This window comes from Suillus paluster (genome assembly GCF_016628075.1).
Source record: "Suillus paluster strain FC165 chromosome Unknown EDB91scaffold_2, whole genome shotgun sequence".
NCBI lineage: Eukaryota > Fungi > Basidiomycota > Agaricomycetes > Boletales > Suillaceae > Suillus > Suillus paluster.
The window spans coordinates 610,024-626,040 of record NW_024537562.1 but is presented as its reverse complement, the minus strand read 5'-3'; the positions used below and the strand labels follow the sequence as shown (position 1 = coordinate 626,040).

Sequence of the window (16,017 nt, the reverse complement as noted above, 5' to 3'; positions counted from 1 at the left end):
AGTCTTCAATAGTACATTTAGCACCGTCTGGCGGCATAAATAGCGCATTTTTTTGAAGGGGTTCGAATGCCAGCATTCATTTGATCGGTAGTCAGCCCCATAGTGTCAGCTTTCTCAGCTGCACGCTTCTTGCCTCTGAAGATCGATGTGCAACAAATAACGCGCCCAACCGCGTGGCTAATGGTAAATGAGACAGAAGAAAAATAAGAATCTGACGTGATTGCGCACCACCTGCAAACTCGCCCTCCACACATGGCGTCGCAACAAGGCCTGCTGCTTTAAGAGCGACCATAACTTGCCCATATGTCCCCCGGAACAGCGTGTCACGGCTATAATAATCGGGAGCTTTCGTCGACGGAGCACAGTCATCCATATGCTCCTCAAGTGCGGAGGGAGTATCCATGCCTGCCTCGACAACAGCGCTAGTGATGGTCTTTTGTAGACGCACCAGTCGGCTCCGGGATGATGCATGTGGATCATATGGGGGCGTGGCAAATTGTATGTGGAGCCCGTCCACATGTACGTCTTCAGCCTCTTGCTGAGGTACGGGGGGAAGGGGTTTGGGGACGTGCGGAGGTATAAAGCACCACGTGTCAATTGGGTTGCCGTATGCCTTTTGGCTTGTCGAGCAAGGCTTGCGTGTGTCCGCATGAGATTTTTGGTTTTTGCGCTTGAAGAATGAAGATGCTGACCGCACACCAGTCGCGGAACGAGACAAGGATACAATGCGTGAAATGGATGAACGGGTCTTGAGTTGTGAATCTAGCATACAATGCGAGATATGACAAAAAGAAGAGCTCGAGCTTGCGGCAGATGGGCACGAGTAGGTCAGAGATTGCTCCGAGAAAGAAGGAGACCCTTCCGGTGAAGGAAGGCTCGTGAGGGTATCTTGTGAAGGAGACGTTCTACGAGGCACGAACGATACGTTGTTGAACTCCACCACGTAAGGGATACCAAACGAAGTCCAATGGATTTGCTGGGACATATTGAGATGCCTTATGAGCCTTTCAAGGCAATACAAAGATAGCTGAGAACTCGAAGTGCTGGACGGATATAGTTGCCGCTAAGCCAGTAGCGGCGTTCAGCAGTGATAAAGAGAGGAACAAACTTGTTAACCTGCTGACTGGGAGCAAGGGAGACACATGTCTAGGTAGGGTAATGCGAGCCTGATGGAAAACACGTTGCAGCAGCATTACGTCGGTGGGCGATTATAGGGCCTGCGACTGGTAAAATGGCTGGTCAGTGTCACGAATCGCGAGACGAAGCTAACTTCCAAGTTCCAACGCCAAGTTTGCGAAAGGTCACCAATTCCGGACGTCTATGACATGCATTCTTCTGCGAGACAACACTTGACAAGTCATTTTTGGACACAGCGTTTTAGAATGAGCGTCAATTGGAACGCAACTTCTAAAGATTGTGAACTGAATTTAGAAATGCTGCAGGTACAGTCTGACGCGAGGGATAGGTGAGGACAATACTTGACCGAGTCACTGTATCATGATTCATGAGGTTAGCCGGTCATCAACGTATTGGGTACTCAGCATTTACTATATTGTCACCCAGGCTAGCCTTGCCCTATGCAGACCCACAGACGAATTCGTTCCTTCTTGTCCAGTACTTACTCACTTAGGCTACCTAGCCAGCGGCGCCCTTTCTCCGACTACTTTGTGAGTGTGGGAACTTTTCGTCCACTCTTGTTCTCTTTTCTGGCTCATTGACATGCGATATTCAAGCTGAACGACGCTTTTTAGAAACATCTTTGGTGCTGTGACCTTTGGGACAGGTACGACGCGGCCCGGACATGACGTATGTGCCACACGATGGCATGAGTGATTTTGAGAGTTCTTGGAGCGGTACAGGTGTCCATGTGTTATAGGCTGTCAGCGATGCCAGGTGCGTGCACCGATGGAGTATTCTCAAGATGTCGCACGGCGGCGAACCTTGTTCTCACTCATGTGTCCGCATTTTGTGGATCAAGTAGTACTATCCCAACGCAGCATTCCAGCTCCTGAACGGAGGCGACTGAAAAGGTATATCCTGGTTATATTCCGATCATGATGACTAGGCGCCATCGCCCCTTTTCGCCCTTGCTCACTGCTCAGATTCTCATGTGCTCCTTCGTGGTCATGTTAGGCTTCGACGCTAGCTTGCTTTGAGCTTTGAGTTATCGATGCCGGGCTGGGAAGTGGAGCGCAATGTACCATATACAAGGGGGGCAGGCGAGGTAAATTATGTTCCCAAGGTTGACAGTTCATACAGCTGACCAAAGTTAACTTCACCGTTAGGGGTGATATCGATGGAGCTCATGATAGGTCTACCGCATATCCCAATAGAAGAGAGAACATTGATATACAATACTTTTCGAGCCAACTACCTGGCCCGCTACTTCTCAAGGTAAAATTTCATTTCGACCAGTGGCGTAACTTCGACATGGTAGCGGCGTTCGAATGTTCCTAAGGCACTGCATATCCGATTATGATGGCCAGTGGCGAATTTGAGAAAATCACCTGACATCAGTACAGATCAGTGCGATGACGTCGTTGCGCACTTTCCTTTTATGGAAAAGCAGTAAAAAATCTGAGCTCTATCATCGAATTCAACCGTACGCCACCGTGCACGTCTTGGCACTTCAAAGATAACTATTCGGACTAGAGGTCATATAAAGGCTGGCCCCTCGCTCTCTCTTCATTCACAACCCATATCCCCTTCAAGATCTTTTCATTCTTCTTCGAAATGAGTGCTGATTACTTCCCTCCTATTTCAATCAATCATACATCTATGGCTGAGGCAGCACCAGTAACCAACGGCACCCATAATATTGTCAATGGTTGCAGCGCGGTTGCTCAAGCAAAAGGTTCTCCTGCAACATACAGTGCACCCTCCCGCGTCACTCTTCATCTCGGACATCTGCCAAGCAAGAAAGACATCAAAGCACCGTGGCCGCGCACGCCCTCACGGGTCGGTATACACATACGTTGTCACCCAGGGCATCCATCTGACGTGTGTCTTATGTTAGGTTGACCCCAACAACCCACCATGGCCGGCGTACCGTGGCTACCACGAGTACTCGTTCGCACACGCAACGATGGGTGTTCGTTTACCGACCATCCTTGGCAAAGCTATAGACGACACCTCGCGGACTCTTAACGAGCAGTCCGCCGAAGACAAGATAGTAGATCTTGTAGAATGTTTGGAGAGGATGGACACCCTCATGGCCGATCTCAGCGGAAATGCTAAGCTAAGACCAATTATTGACGACGGTGAAGGTGACGTTGCGCTATGGAATAAGGAAATTGCGAAGTATTTCCAGGGTATGATGTTCGCCATATGCACCATGCATCTTGCCTGATCATCCACATTTTTAGGCAAGGATTTCATGAATGCGCCTTGGTTGTTTGCCGAGGCTTATAAGTACCGTCGCCTACATGAGTGCTTCAGTGTAAGCAAGTACTGGAAAGACTATGATGTCTTCTATCGTCAAAAGGTACGAATCAAATCTCATTAGTTTTCCCCAGTAAAGTCTGATACCGCTCCCAGTGTGACACTTTTTCAAGATCGACAGATGCTGTCTTCGAGTTGTCTATGCGCTTTGCTGAGCCTTTCAAACAGTCAGACAATATTTCAGACAAAGAGAAAGCAGAAAACGAGAGACTCATGTTTTTAGAGTTGACTCAAGGTGATGATACAACAATTTCTCAGGTTCGCAGCTGACATGTTATGCAAGTGTGTCTGTGGGGCAATTCGACCGACCTTTCGCTCTTGATCAACATGACGGAAGAACAGATTAAATCCCTTCAGTCAACTGGAGGAGATCATCTCGCTGCCACTGAAAAGAATATTCTCGGCAACCATCTAAACCAGCTTTGGGAGACTGTCAAGGTCCTCCGTGAAAAGACTGGTGGACGAATTGACTTCGTATTAGGATAATGCTGGGTTTGAGTTGTACTGCGATTTCGTGTACGGTGCGTTCAAGAACCGAAGCATGATGGAGAGATTGACAGCTTTTTACCAGCCGATTTCCTCATACAGAGCGGTCTGGCTAAGCAAATCCGATTCCATGGCAAGCGCTATCCATGGTTCGTGTCTGACGTGACGCGAAAAGATTGGGAGTGGTTACTGAATACAATGGTTTACGGGCACTTGTTCCCGAAAGCCTCCGAGGCTGAGCGAGAGTCGTTGCGTAGGCTCGGGGCTCGGTGGAAGGTAGGATTAGTGTCGCGCGTGTGGTGATTCACTCATACGTTTTATAGCAATACGAGAAAGATGGCAGATGGCAATACGAGCAGCATCCCTTCTGGTGCACTGGATACACGTTCTGGGACCTTCACAGCGAAGCACCAGATCTCTTCCTCCACCTGTCTCGCTCAGATCTCGTCTTCTTCAAAGGTGATCTGAATCACAGAAAGTTGACGTATGATTGCGCTGCACCAGCCAGTATTCCATTCGACATTTCGATTGGACCGATGGCGAGCGCTGCTGGAGCTCCAAAAATTTGCAGTTTGCGGACAATCAAAAGCGACGTCGTGGTTGGGCTAGGAGACGATGGGGACGTCATAGCAGAGAAGTTAGACAAGGAAGAGCCAGGCTGGAAGATCAGCGGGAAATACGTGCGTATTTTCGGCAGTCGTGGCTTCATGCACTGAGCGTCTGCTTCATCCAGGCCGTTGTACTCCTGTCAGAAGGTCGACCGGGGGAGAAAGTGCGGTTCGCTTGACAATGAGATCCATTGATAAAATGGCGTCATCATCTCTGGTGCTTATAGTATGTCCCGGGATTTCGTTGTCGCCGCTTACCATATCCGTCGATGTCGTGTTACTGTAGAGCACTGCCGGTAGAGTACTGATCGATCAAGTACTGAGATCTCCGCTGTCTGCACAAGTATGAGCTCCTACTATCTGTCGCTATTTTGTTATATACATTTATGAGTCATTTACATATACGCTGTCAATCACTGTTTTGCATGCCGTTTCAAGTCCTTTTCTTCCATCGCCTTGAGAGGTAGGTCGAATATTAATGTGCGTCACAAGCCGAAAATATTTATAACACTTCATACATATTTATGTAACCCTAGATAGTGGCGGTCAAGGGGTCCGGTCAAGGTAGTTAAACACACCAAGCATTTCCCTGGCTCACTTATCGCATTCCCCGAGGCTATTGCACGGCCGGCGAAATGATACAAGGGGGAAATTCACTGAATCAAAAACTCAAAGGCTCGCTGTAAGGTCGTTTCCATGTATGCGCAGCGCAATCTTTACAACCAGCAAATGAGTCGGATGAAAATAGCATATCACGTCCATGGTGAATTGATGCCCAAACCACCTCGCCAGCGCGTTAAAAAGAGAATAAAGGTACCTTTGCATGAGCTCTTGAACTCCATTCCACACAGGATGTCAACTCCATGAGGTCGTCGGAGACTCGAACTGCGATACCTATTTCTATTTTTCCGTTCCTCCGACCTAATCATATGCATTGTGCTTTTATCCCCAAGTAGACCTCGCCGGGCCCGAGAAGTACTCATGCATCTTGTGTAAATTTTGTGCTCGATATTCTTAGAAAACATCTTGGTATTCACGTGGTCCCACCGCTTGCGATTGAACTCTGAAGAAGCAGTGTAACACATTAATGTGCCCCTAATTTTCTTTGGTGTTGCATCACGGTAAATTGGGAGATTCCTGAAGCTATGATACACTAACCATAGCTATAGGCAGTGATATGTTGATTTTGATCCAGATTCCCATGAAAGGGAAAGTAGGGTCGCACAGATTAAGCAGTGGTCGGCCGGAACTGCGAGAGCTTATCAGAAGCAGTAACTGACAAGTGTGATCTTGTGGTCACCATGAGTCTGATACTTACCAGGGCGGCCACGATGATCGTCAATATTTACTAAGTGATAATGAGGAAAAAATCACGTAGTATGACTGCGACTCGTTGCTTCGCAAACACATGGATGTTAGGGACATAGACTCTCACAAATAAGTTTCGATGGCGTCTGCTTGTTGAGCTGTTGAGCCACTTACTACTACTAGAAGCTAGGACACTCGAGGGATTACTACTTGCAGGGCTTACTAAGCGGAAGTGGTCGGGGTTCCGGGGAACAACCGGGGAAGGACTACATAGTACTAGTAGTACCGATGGATCCTGGCATAACAAAGCCATACGGCCGCGGCACAAATTTCCCCACTTCCTTATGGCGGTGATTATGGCAAAATATTGGTGCCATCACGATTCATATCGAATAGACGAGTTTTGACTTAACGGTGCTGTCTGGTTCGTTGCTTGCTATTCCATCAAATTTCTTCGTTCTTCAAAAAATCGCCCCGAATTGATGTCTCAGGAATCAGTCGCTGTGCATATGCTCCAGGGAACATGCTGTCTTATCTCTTTTCATAGCAACACTCCACGTTCTGTGTAGAGCCGGCAGGTATTCTTGTAATCCGGTCAGTGTAACAAATCTTTCAATGTGAGATAGGCCCGTACTGCCACTTGGAGGTGTGCTCGTGGTGAACGGGCTCCACCATGCAAATTACTCACTAACCCTTGGTCCATGAATAAACAGTGGAGCCGTGTGCCCTCATGGATGCTTACTCACGGTTAAAAACAGGCTACTCGTCCCGCTATGTCGGTTGTGTGCACAACGGGTCAACGGGTCGATTGTTTAGTTACTCCTGTTTTCGGTTTCTTCACGGGGGCGCGTTCCATACGGTTAAGCTTTCTGAGGATGAGATTAACCATGTGCTCACTTTTCAGCAGTGTATTCACGTTTACCAGCACATATATAATGGGCTACGAAATCTGGTATGATCGTTACCTTCCAGCACTGATCAATCATGTTCCCCGCTGCATCCTTGTTGACGACTCTCCTCTTGGCCATGTCCATCGCGGCATCGCCCGTTGAAGTTCGCGACTCCCCCATCACGCTCCCTATCGCCAGGAGGCTAAACACCCCCAGTGGTACCATCAATCTCTTGGAGCATGACCAAGCTCGTGCGGCATCCCTCAAGAATGTTGGCACCAGCAGTCTCACCCCCCGTGCTGGTAGCATTGCTGTCACCAACTGAGGCTGTCTCCTACGTCGCAGCAGTTGGCGTTGGCAGCCCTGCCACAACCTGTAAGTTTAATGTTGAGAACACATGCGGCTGCTAATGGATCGTCGTACAGACCAGTTGATTGTCGACACCGGTAGCTCGAACACCTGGGTTGGTGCCAACACTGCGTACGTGAAGACCAGCACCAGTGTTAGCACTGGTCAGCCTGTGACGGTCGACTACGGTTCCGGCTCCTTCTCTGGTATGTCATAACATACGAAGATTCCATGAATTGAAATATCTATGTTGACCTATAGGAACCGAGTACACTGACACTGTCACTCTCGGCAGTGGACTCACCATCACCGCGCAATCAATTGGTGTTGCTTCTACATCGACCGGCTTCACCGGTGTCGACGGTATCGTTGGCATTGGGCCTCTCGACTTGACAGAGGGTACTCTGACGAACGAACAAACAACGACCATCCCGACTGTCACTGATAACCTGTACACTCAGGGTATTATTTCTGAGATGGTCGTCGGTGTCTCTTTCGAGCCCACTTCTACGACTTTGAGCACCAATGGTGAGCTCACCTTCGGTGGAACTGACGCCACCAAGTACACCGGCACCCTTGCGTATACGTAAGTTGTGTAGCTCTGAGATCAACATTTCAATTCGGATTAACGGCAATTGTTTTGTCTCAGTCCTCTCACCACCACCTACCCTGCATCCTACTACTGGGGTATCAACGAGAGCATCACTTACGGCTCCACGACGATCTTGGCTGAGACTGCTGGTATCGTTGACACTGGCACTACCCTCATCCTCCTTGCCAGCAGTGCGTATCTCAAGTACAGCGATTGATCTTAATCTAATAAGTGTTCGATAGACGCCTACACAAAGTACCAGTCTGCAACTGGTGCTACTTTGGATCGGACGACTGGTCTTCTCCGCGTTACTCTCACCCAGTACGACGCCCTCCAGAACTTGAACTTCAATGTTGGCAGTGTACGTCATCTTTGTTGCAATCGTTAATCCACTTGCTTACCGGTTCTTGAGCACAGAACACCTACGCTCTCACCCCTAATGGCCAGATCTGGCCTCGTGCCCTCAACACCTATCTTGGTGGTAGCAACAGCTACATCTATCTCATTGTCAACAACCTTGGCACACCCAGTGGTGAAGGTCTCGACTTCATCAACGGTCAGACTTTCCTCGAGCGCTTCTACTCCGTGTTCGATACCACCAACGCCCGTGTCGGTTTTGCCACAACCTCGTACACGGATGCCACCACCAACTAATTTAGATTTTTTTTTTGGTTGGGTATTAGGTGTTTGTATCTCAGCAAATATAATATTTTTCACAACCTCTGACCAAGTTGCCTTCTGGAAATAACTCTGTATGTGACAGGAGTAGCTGACCGGAGGATCGTGCGAACACGCGGAGTGCTGTTTGAAGGAAGTTTCTAAGCATCTGCATTCAGAACGGCCATAACGCAGGACGAATAGTTTTCTAATCCGGATAATAAGCGTCTAATGATCAATCTAGCGATGACTTACTGATCGTGATGATCAAGCCCTTCCGCAATATATGTGTGCATAAATACCGGCGACTTGTGACCATGCATAGCTATACGTGTGTGATCAAACATAGATTGTCTTCAACTGTGTGACATCGACAAGTTGAGGGGGAGCGAGAAGGAGATATCACGGCGCACCTACTACTTAATCATTATGTGATTCGTACGCTTGTATGCGGTCGACGGGTTCTCGCATTCTTTGGGGGTGCCTTGGCCTGTCACTTGAGATCACACGAAAATTACTCGGTTCATTGTTGTCGCCAGCTTGTTGAGTTGAACGAATGTGCAAGCGCCTTCAAGTCGAGACGTGACCTCAAATCAAAGACAGCTTGTCATTGGACCCCTCCGTGATATATAACCAGGGGAGATTTTCTCGTGTGTGCAAACCAGCAAGATGATTCAGTCAAATAAGAATGACTGGACAGGGTAACGGAGTGGTGGAAACCCCGAAATGCACGAGAATCGCTAGAAAATGGAACATGTTAATAATTACCACACCGTCTACGAAAAGTTGTTGTGAATGAGTACTGAGTCACGGTACGGCACTTGGGGAGGCAGATTGTGTAACTCGGAGTTAAGGAACTAGGAAACCAGCTGTAAGCTTCACTCGTGATTCAATCTGATAGTGTTATCGATGCGAACTTTCTATGATGAGTATCCAGCATTCCTCCAGGGCCACTGACTGAGTGTCTGGTTGAAGTGCTGCTTTCAGGGGTATGAAAACTCATATGTAGGACACTTCAGAGGCTCAAGCAAGTGGTACATTACACTCTTAGTAATGCATGCCATATACCATCATGGAATCGATCCCCTCCTGAAGGAGCAAAAAAGCGGATTTGTTTTAGCCCAGGGTTACTGTAGTACACATATCAGCCCTGTGGAGGCTACACAAGCTCCCATATCATGAAAAGGCGGTATGCCAAGATACTACATAGATGCAAGAGAATAGCCAGGTGGCAAGGGGATGCTGTAGTGATTCGGAGGTAGGAGGAGGAGCCTGGGGGGATGCTATGGTGACTCGGAGGCAGGAGGAGGAACCTGGGAATGCCTAACCTCTAGGATATCCCTGGACCCAAAATGGGATTTATTTTCCTCCGGCCCTCGGTCCGTTTGGCTATGTTTGTGTCGGTGGCCACAGTTACAAGTTTCCTCCCCTAATGACATTTCTTCTCTCTACCACTTGACATTACTTCGACTTATAACCTCCAGTTCCAATGTCGCCGCCTCCAGTTCGACCGCCTCTGGAGGGGGATACATTTTTGTTCCTCGACGAGTGGCAGACTGATTACACGAAACGGGAAGTGAATCAAACAAGACGGGGTCAGGGATGCTCGGAAGTTGATATTGGAATATCCAATTGTGCACGTGGATATCCTGGAAGGACGCTCGAATGTGGTCACTGCAGAAACACAAGTGATATATCAGAGGAACAGTTGGTTCGGGAGACCGCGGTGCTAACATTGATATTGATTGTCGCCGGGTGCACACACTTGGCATCCGCACTGGACGCATTCATGCATGATGATTTGATGATGATACCGCAGTGCGCTGTCCTTGAAAAACGAATATCAACGATCTGCCAGTGGACTTCCCTTTCCCATTGAAGGTCATGCTTCTCACGGACAAGCTTCTCCTTGCTGGCATATGAGGTATGCTGCAACACTTGATTTTAAGACTCTAAGTTGAGGTGCTGCAGGTGGCCCATGCATTATAGGGAGGCCCTAGTGATTCCAGGTGAGATGTGCGCCGCTACGAGATGGGCATCTGCGCTGATTTCCTCTTTAGTCGAGAAACTGGTGGAAGGACTACTAGCTATGTAGTCATGTCGACCCGACAAACCGCCGGCAAAGTTTCCCACTTACATCATACTATGATAGTACGGTATGTATCTATTATGCCCACGAGCCACCACAAACTTCTTCTACCATTCCATCAAATTTCCTCGTGCCTCAGAAAATGGCGAACATCTTCGTTTGCTTAATACAGCATGAACGTAACAACGCCACGTGTTTATCTTCCTTCTTTCGGGGACCGACTACGGGAGACTAAGGATAACTGCCCTCCTCAGCAACGCTTGTCTCATCAACCTGGCACTGACTCTACTCCCTCCCACTCCAAGGTGTATTTGTTATGGGCGAGCGTCACAATGGAAATTAACGCGAGGTATTCACTTGTCAACGTGATCCATGTGTAAACAGGTGGTTCCATATGTCCTCGTGGGTGCACCACAACTTCTTGTTGCTTGCGGTCCAAAACAAAGTATTTGTCCGCGTATATTAATTGAGATCAGGAGGTCGAATCCTCGAAGTTGTGCGCAAAACGGATCGAATTGGATTGCGATTGTCTTATCATCGTTTTCTCCACATGAAGGGGCATGTCCTAGCACGGCATAAACGTCCTGAGCACGACATTGAACGTATGCTCACTTTTCAGGCACTGCCAAATACATTCACGTTCGCCAGCACATATATAATTGGGCCATAGAATCTGGTATTATCCTCACCTTCGAGCACCAGTCAATTATGTTCCCGGCTGCATCCTTGTTGGCTATTCTCCTCCTGGCTTTGTCCATCGCAGGATCACCCGTTGAAGTTCGCAACTCCCCCATCACCATTCCCATCGTTAGGAGGCTAAACACCTCCGGTGGTACCATCAACCTTTCACAGCACGATAAAGCTCGCGTGGCCGCTATTAAGGACCGCTCCGCCAGCACGCTCAACCGCCGTGCTGGTAACATTCCTGTCATAAATGAGGCTGTCTCCTACATCGCACAAGTTGGCATTGGCAGCCCTGCCACAATTTGTAAGTTTAAGGTAGAGAAAAAACATGCGGTTGCTAATGGATCGTTGTACAGACGACTTGATTGTTGACACTGGTAGCTCGAATACTTGGCTTGGTTCCGGCTCTGCGTACGTAAAGACCGGCACCAGCATCAATACTAGTCAGCCTGTGTCGGTCGGCTACGGTTCTGGTTACTTTTCTGGTATGACATACAAAGATATCACAAGTTGAAAATATCTATGATTATCTATAGGAACTGAGTACACCGACACTCTCACTCTCGGCAGTGGGCTCACCATCACCAACCAATCGATTGGTGTTGCTTCTGAATCGAGCGGCTTCACTGGTGTTGACGGCATCCTTGGCATCGGGCCTCTCGGCTTGACAGAGGGTACCTTGACGAATGAACAAACGACGTCCATCCCGACTGTCACTCAGAACCTGTACAACCAGGGCAAAATTTCTCATATCATCGTTGGTATCTCTTTCGAGCCCACCACGTCGCAGAAGGTCACCAACGGTGAGCTCACCTTTGGTGGAACTGACGCCACCAAGTACAGCGGCTCCATTGCATATACGTGAGTTGTGTAGCTCCGAGAACAAACCAGACTGACAGCAATTGTTTTGTTCCAGTCCTCTCACCACCACCCAAGATGCATCCCACTACTGGGGTATCAACGAGAGCATCATGTACGGCTCCACGACGATCTTGTCTACGACTGCTGGTATCGTCGATACTGGCACCACACTCATCTATATAGCCACCGGTGCGTGTCTCGAGTACATTGAGCAATCTCAATCTAATCAGTGTTCGATAGACGCCTACACAAAGTACCAGTCTGCAACCGGCGCTACTCTGGATCAGGTCACTGATCTTCTAAGCATCAGCCTTACCCAGTACCATGCCCTCAAGAACTTGAATTTCAACATTGGAAAGGTGCGTCTTTCCTGTTTCACGCGTTAATGCCCTTACACACCTTCTTTTGATTACAGACAACCTATTCTCTTACTCCTAATGCTCAAATCTGGCCTCGTTCACTCAATACTTATCTTGGTGGTAGCAGCGGCTCCATCTACCTCGTTGTTGCTGACATTGGCACGCCCAGTGGTCAAGGTCTTGACTTCATCAATGGCCAGACTTTCCTCGAGCGCTTCTACTCCGTTTTCGATACCACTAACTCCCGTGTCGGTTTTGCTACAACCTCGTTCACTGATGCTACCACCAACTAACCTAGAATTGGGTTTTCATATCAAGTATTTGTACGTGGAAATAAATCATTTCCCACAACGTCTGCACGCCGACTTCTGGAAACATGACTGACTGTCACAGTCTGCAGTAACACTACTTAGATGGGAAGAATAAATGTTATATTAACCCCCAGACGTGCACGTTTGGACTTTTCGGGTGTTCTCCTTGCTCCGCAGCACAACACAACAGGTACTATTTAAAAGATGTAAATTACTAGCTAACACGATGCGGGATGCCTTGTAAAATCCTCGTCGGGAGGGTGGTGAATCCGGCAATGATTTGGGTGATTGAAACCTACTCTAGTTGATTGGTACTACCATACCAGGTGATTCGCACTTCGTATGAAAAATTGACGGTCCTTTTGGTGGGGTTTGCAGTCCTGGATGTACAGTCCTGAGATGGGCGAAAAGATATATTCATGAAGTATCTAGACTCAATAGAATGTGTCTCGGAGGTCAGGATGAGCACGAGAAAATGCCTGAGAATGTATGGCAAGTGCCGGCGAGGCGAGCACGCTGCCAGGACGGTTGCCGCGAATTTGTGGCTGCTGGCATTGGGACTGTAAACCCGAGCGGAGTTGGGACCGTCAATTTCTCGACCCGAAGCTGCAGCTGTCAGAATTTCGCGGAGAACCGCATGCTTTGTGTGCGTGGGATCAGCACGTTCGGACTGGAAAATTGACGGTCCTCAGGTGAGAAATTTGCAGTCCTTTCGAATCCCGCTCGGCAACGCTTACCAGGACTCTGCACGGTGGCGAAATGTCATGCAAGCTCTCTGCTGCGCGATCGCACCGCAGGAGACGCTTCGGAAGCTCAGCAAAACTACATTTTCGACCGCTCTACCTACGCCGACCGTCCCCAGAATTTTCCGTCCACAGCTCGTCCCAGACGCGACTCCTTCGAACCACCACCTCCGCCAGACGCGCCTCCTCCGCTTTTGGCAACGCTTAGGTAATCCAGTGCTGGACCGTCAATTTGCTCGTGATCAGCTCTACTTCGTATAAAAAATTGACGGTCATGTGTTCATGAAGTATCTACACTCAATAAAATGTGTCTGGGAGGTCGGGATGAGCACGAGAAAGTGCCTGAGAATGTATTGGTAAGTGCCGGCGAGGCGAGCGCACTGCCAGGACGGTTGCCGTGAATTTGTGACTGCTGGCATTGGGACTGCAAACCCGAGCGGAGTTGGGACCGTCAATTTCTCGACTCGAAGCCGCAGACTCAGGTGAGAAATTTGCAGTTCCTTTCGAATCCTGCTCGGCAACGCTTACCAGGACTCCGCACGGTGGCGAAACGTCGTGCAAGCTCTCCGCAGCGCGATCGCACCCCAGGAAACGCATAGGAAGCTCAACGAAACTACATTTTCGACCGTCCCCAGAATTTTCCGTCCGCAGCTCGTCCCAGACGCTGGCAACGCTTAGGTAATCCTATGCTGGACCGTCAACTTCCCCGTGATCAACTCCTACTTAGTACTATGGATGTGATAACATGCTTATATTTACAACTTGCAAGAAGGAAAAAGAAGAATGTCCATATCTAGATAGGCTACCAGGACTTCTTGAAACAGAATGCATAAAAAGTCGATTCCATTCAACGGAGGTGTTCCGCGCATGGTCTGACAAACGAAGACAAGGCACTATTAGTCTGTTTCTTCGTCCCAGCGCCCAGGGAAAGACGGCGTACTGTCCGGGGACTCATTGGACATTCCCGCGCGACGCGCTCCTCTTGAACTTGAATTCCTGAACTGAAATGAAGAACCGCCGGCCGCTCTCGAGCTGCCCGAGCTTCCCCCAAATAATGACTGGAATAATCCTCCACCAGTCCCACTACGACCTGAGTTCCCGGGCGATCGTGGACGTGATGGAACTGAAGATGAACTTGTTGGGCGAACACTGGGGCCGCTTCCTGGTCCCGGGGGGCTGCCTGGTGAGCGCGCCGGTTGTGCTTGCTCTATAAGAGCATACCTTTTCCCCAGCGTAAGACGATGATGACGATAGACATAACAAAATGACCCACCGGCAAACAGGACACGTCCCACTAGATTTCAACCATGGCAATATACAAGGCTGGTGAAATGGGTGCTTGCATGGAAGAGTCACGATAACCTGCTCTTCCGGATCTTCAGTTCCAAGTTGAAACTGTTCCTTACATACGGCGCAATCTCTATCTAATAATGGGGCTGAAAACATATGAAAGTGAGTAGTGAAAGTGATGGATGCGATGGATAATGACCAACATCGTTCCACAAGCATTTCTCGTTGGAGATTGTTGATGATTTCTTCTGTTGCTGGAACAGGCCGTGCAGCCGAATTTTCCATTATCTGTGTTATCACTTGATCCAATGCTACCCGATCACTCTCAGGCTTTGTAAAAACGTTTGAGGGAGGTACACACCCTCTTGATTAAAAACATAGTCACCCCATCGTCCACTCGGTCCCCCTCCTTCAGGACCAAGGGTGAACAGTTCTGTAAAAGGGTCCATTCCTCTACCGATGGGACCGTGTCCAAGTAAAGCCAGTAGATATTGGGCCATCATTGGACCAGTGATGTCACCGGGCTGTCGTGGATCACTTTGATTTTCACGACGCAGGAACCTACACCAAATTATGTGTATAAGATTGGAGACGATCGTAGTCGACGTACTCAGACATGGTTGGGACATCATGATCGCGCTGCTCCGGAGAGTGTGGACGATTGAGGGTGTTGGGACCTCCAAGAAACAAGGTTCTTGTGGCACCACTGGGCCCACTATGAAACTCAAAGCGGATGTCACCCTGCTCAGATTATGAGCTGACATGCAGCGCGTATAGAAAATAGCCAACCGTTCCACCCTCAGAGCTACGAGGGAAGGTAGGTGAACGAGGTCGACGATTTCCCGACAATGCAGCTGTGTACGTTTTCTTATATGTAAGGTCTTACTTATCACGAACTGCATACATAAAGAGACGCGAACCTAGCAAGCCACCTAAATTCGGGGGCATTTCGTCGTCGGAGCCTCTCGGAGCATGTTGCTGATATTCCCGAGGATCATCGCTTGGATCCTCTATCTGCACAAGATTATGATACGACGTTGTCATTGAGTACGAAGATCAGGGTACGCACCTTCTCAACGAATGAGCCATGACATGATGCACAGATTGGATCCGGTTGCTATCAGATCACATCGTCATACATTAACATCAATAGAAGCCTTCAGCTGACGATCTGCTAACCATGAGTGGTCTCATCTCAGCATGACACTGTTAAAAGATGTTAATAAAAAACATGCAAATTCTTCTAAAGGAACGAACTTCATGACAATACCACATTGACTCCCTGGAAGACATTGTAGCAAAGGCCTGAGCTTGAGCAAGGGGATGGATGGTGGTGGAAATGAGAACAGG

At 48.7% G+C, this 16,017-nt stretch overlaps 5 protein-coding genes across 5 annotated transcripts; 3 read left to right on the top strand and 2 right to left on the bottom strand.

Annotated features, from left to right (window-relative positions):
- Positions 1 to 91: 91 nt before the first annotated feature.
- On the bottom strand, positions 92 to 985 carry EDB91DRAFT_1042360 (uncharacterized protein; the record flags this gene model as incomplete). Its single annotated transcript, XM_041312990.1, has 2 exons — positions 92 to 177; positions 229 to 985. 2 exons carry the CDS (start codon positions 983 to 985, stop codon positions 92 to 94), a joined length of 843 nt encoding a protein of 280 aa, XP_041183667.1.
- A 1,748-nt stretch (positions 986 to 2,733) lies between these two features.
- On the top strand, positions 2,734 to 4,714 carry EDB91DRAFT_1233753 (uncharacterized protein; the record flags this gene model as incomplete). Its single annotated transcript, XM_041321137.1, has 10 exons — positions 2,734 to 2,827; positions 2,849 to 2,958; positions 3,017 to 3,311; positions 3,366 to 3,484; positions 3,538 to 3,676; positions 3,725 to 3,879; positions 3,923 to 3,962; positions 4,013 to 4,203; positions 4,251 to 4,607; positions 4,661 to 4,714. The coding sequence occupies 10 exons, from the start codon at positions 2,734 to 2,736 to the stop codon at positions 4,712 to 4,714; spliced, it is 1,554 nt and encodes a 517-aa protein (XP_041183666.1).
- Positions 4,715 to 6,827: 2,113 nt separating this feature from the next.
- Positions 6,828 to 8,327, top strand: EDB91DRAFT_1233752 (aspartic peptidase domain-containing protein; the record flags this gene model as incomplete). The annotated part of the gene is made up of 7 exons (XM_041321136.1): positions 6,828 to 7,017; positions 7,040 to 7,108; positions 7,159 to 7,287; positions 7,343 to 7,667; positions 7,731 to 7,864; positions 7,916 to 8,034; positions 8,091 to 8,327. 7 exons carry the CDS (start codon positions 6,828 to 6,830, stop codon positions 8,325 to 8,327), a joined length of 1,203 nt encoding a protein of 400 aa, XP_041183665.1.
- A 2,800-nt stretch (positions 8,328 to 11,127) lies between these two features.
- On the top strand, positions 11,128 to 12,616 carry EDB91DRAFT_1076999 (aspartic peptidase domain-containing protein; the record flags this gene model as incomplete). The annotated part of the gene is made up of 6 exons (XM_041314908.1): positions 11,128 to 11,407; positions 11,460 to 11,588; positions 11,640 to 11,964; positions 12,020 to 12,153; positions 12,205 to 12,323; positions 12,380 to 12,616. 6 exons carry the CDS (start codon positions 11,128 to 11,130, stop codon positions 12,614 to 12,616), a joined length of 1,224 nt encoding a protein of 407 aa, XP_041183664.1.
- A 1,331-nt stretch (positions 12,617 to 13,947) lies between these two features.
- EDB91DRAFT_1096254 (uncharacterized protein) lies at positions 13,948 to 15,869 on the bottom strand. The gene is made up of 9 exons (XM_041316992.1): positions 15,847 to 15,869; positions 15,737 to 15,784; positions 15,588 to 15,681; positions 15,457 to 15,521; positions 15,278 to 15,408; positions 15,029 to 15,228; positions 14,871 to 14,978; positions 14,651 to 14,813; positions 13,948 to 14,598 (listed from the first exon to the last, which is right to left on the bottom strand). Exons 1-9 carry the CDS (start codon positions 15,859 to 15,861, stop codon positions 14,274 to 14,276), a joined length of 1,149 nt encoding a protein of 382 aa, XP_041183663.1. The 5' UTR covers positions 15,862 to 15,869; the 3' UTR covers positions 13,948 to 14,273.
- Positions 15,870 to 16,017: the final 148 nt, after the last annotated feature.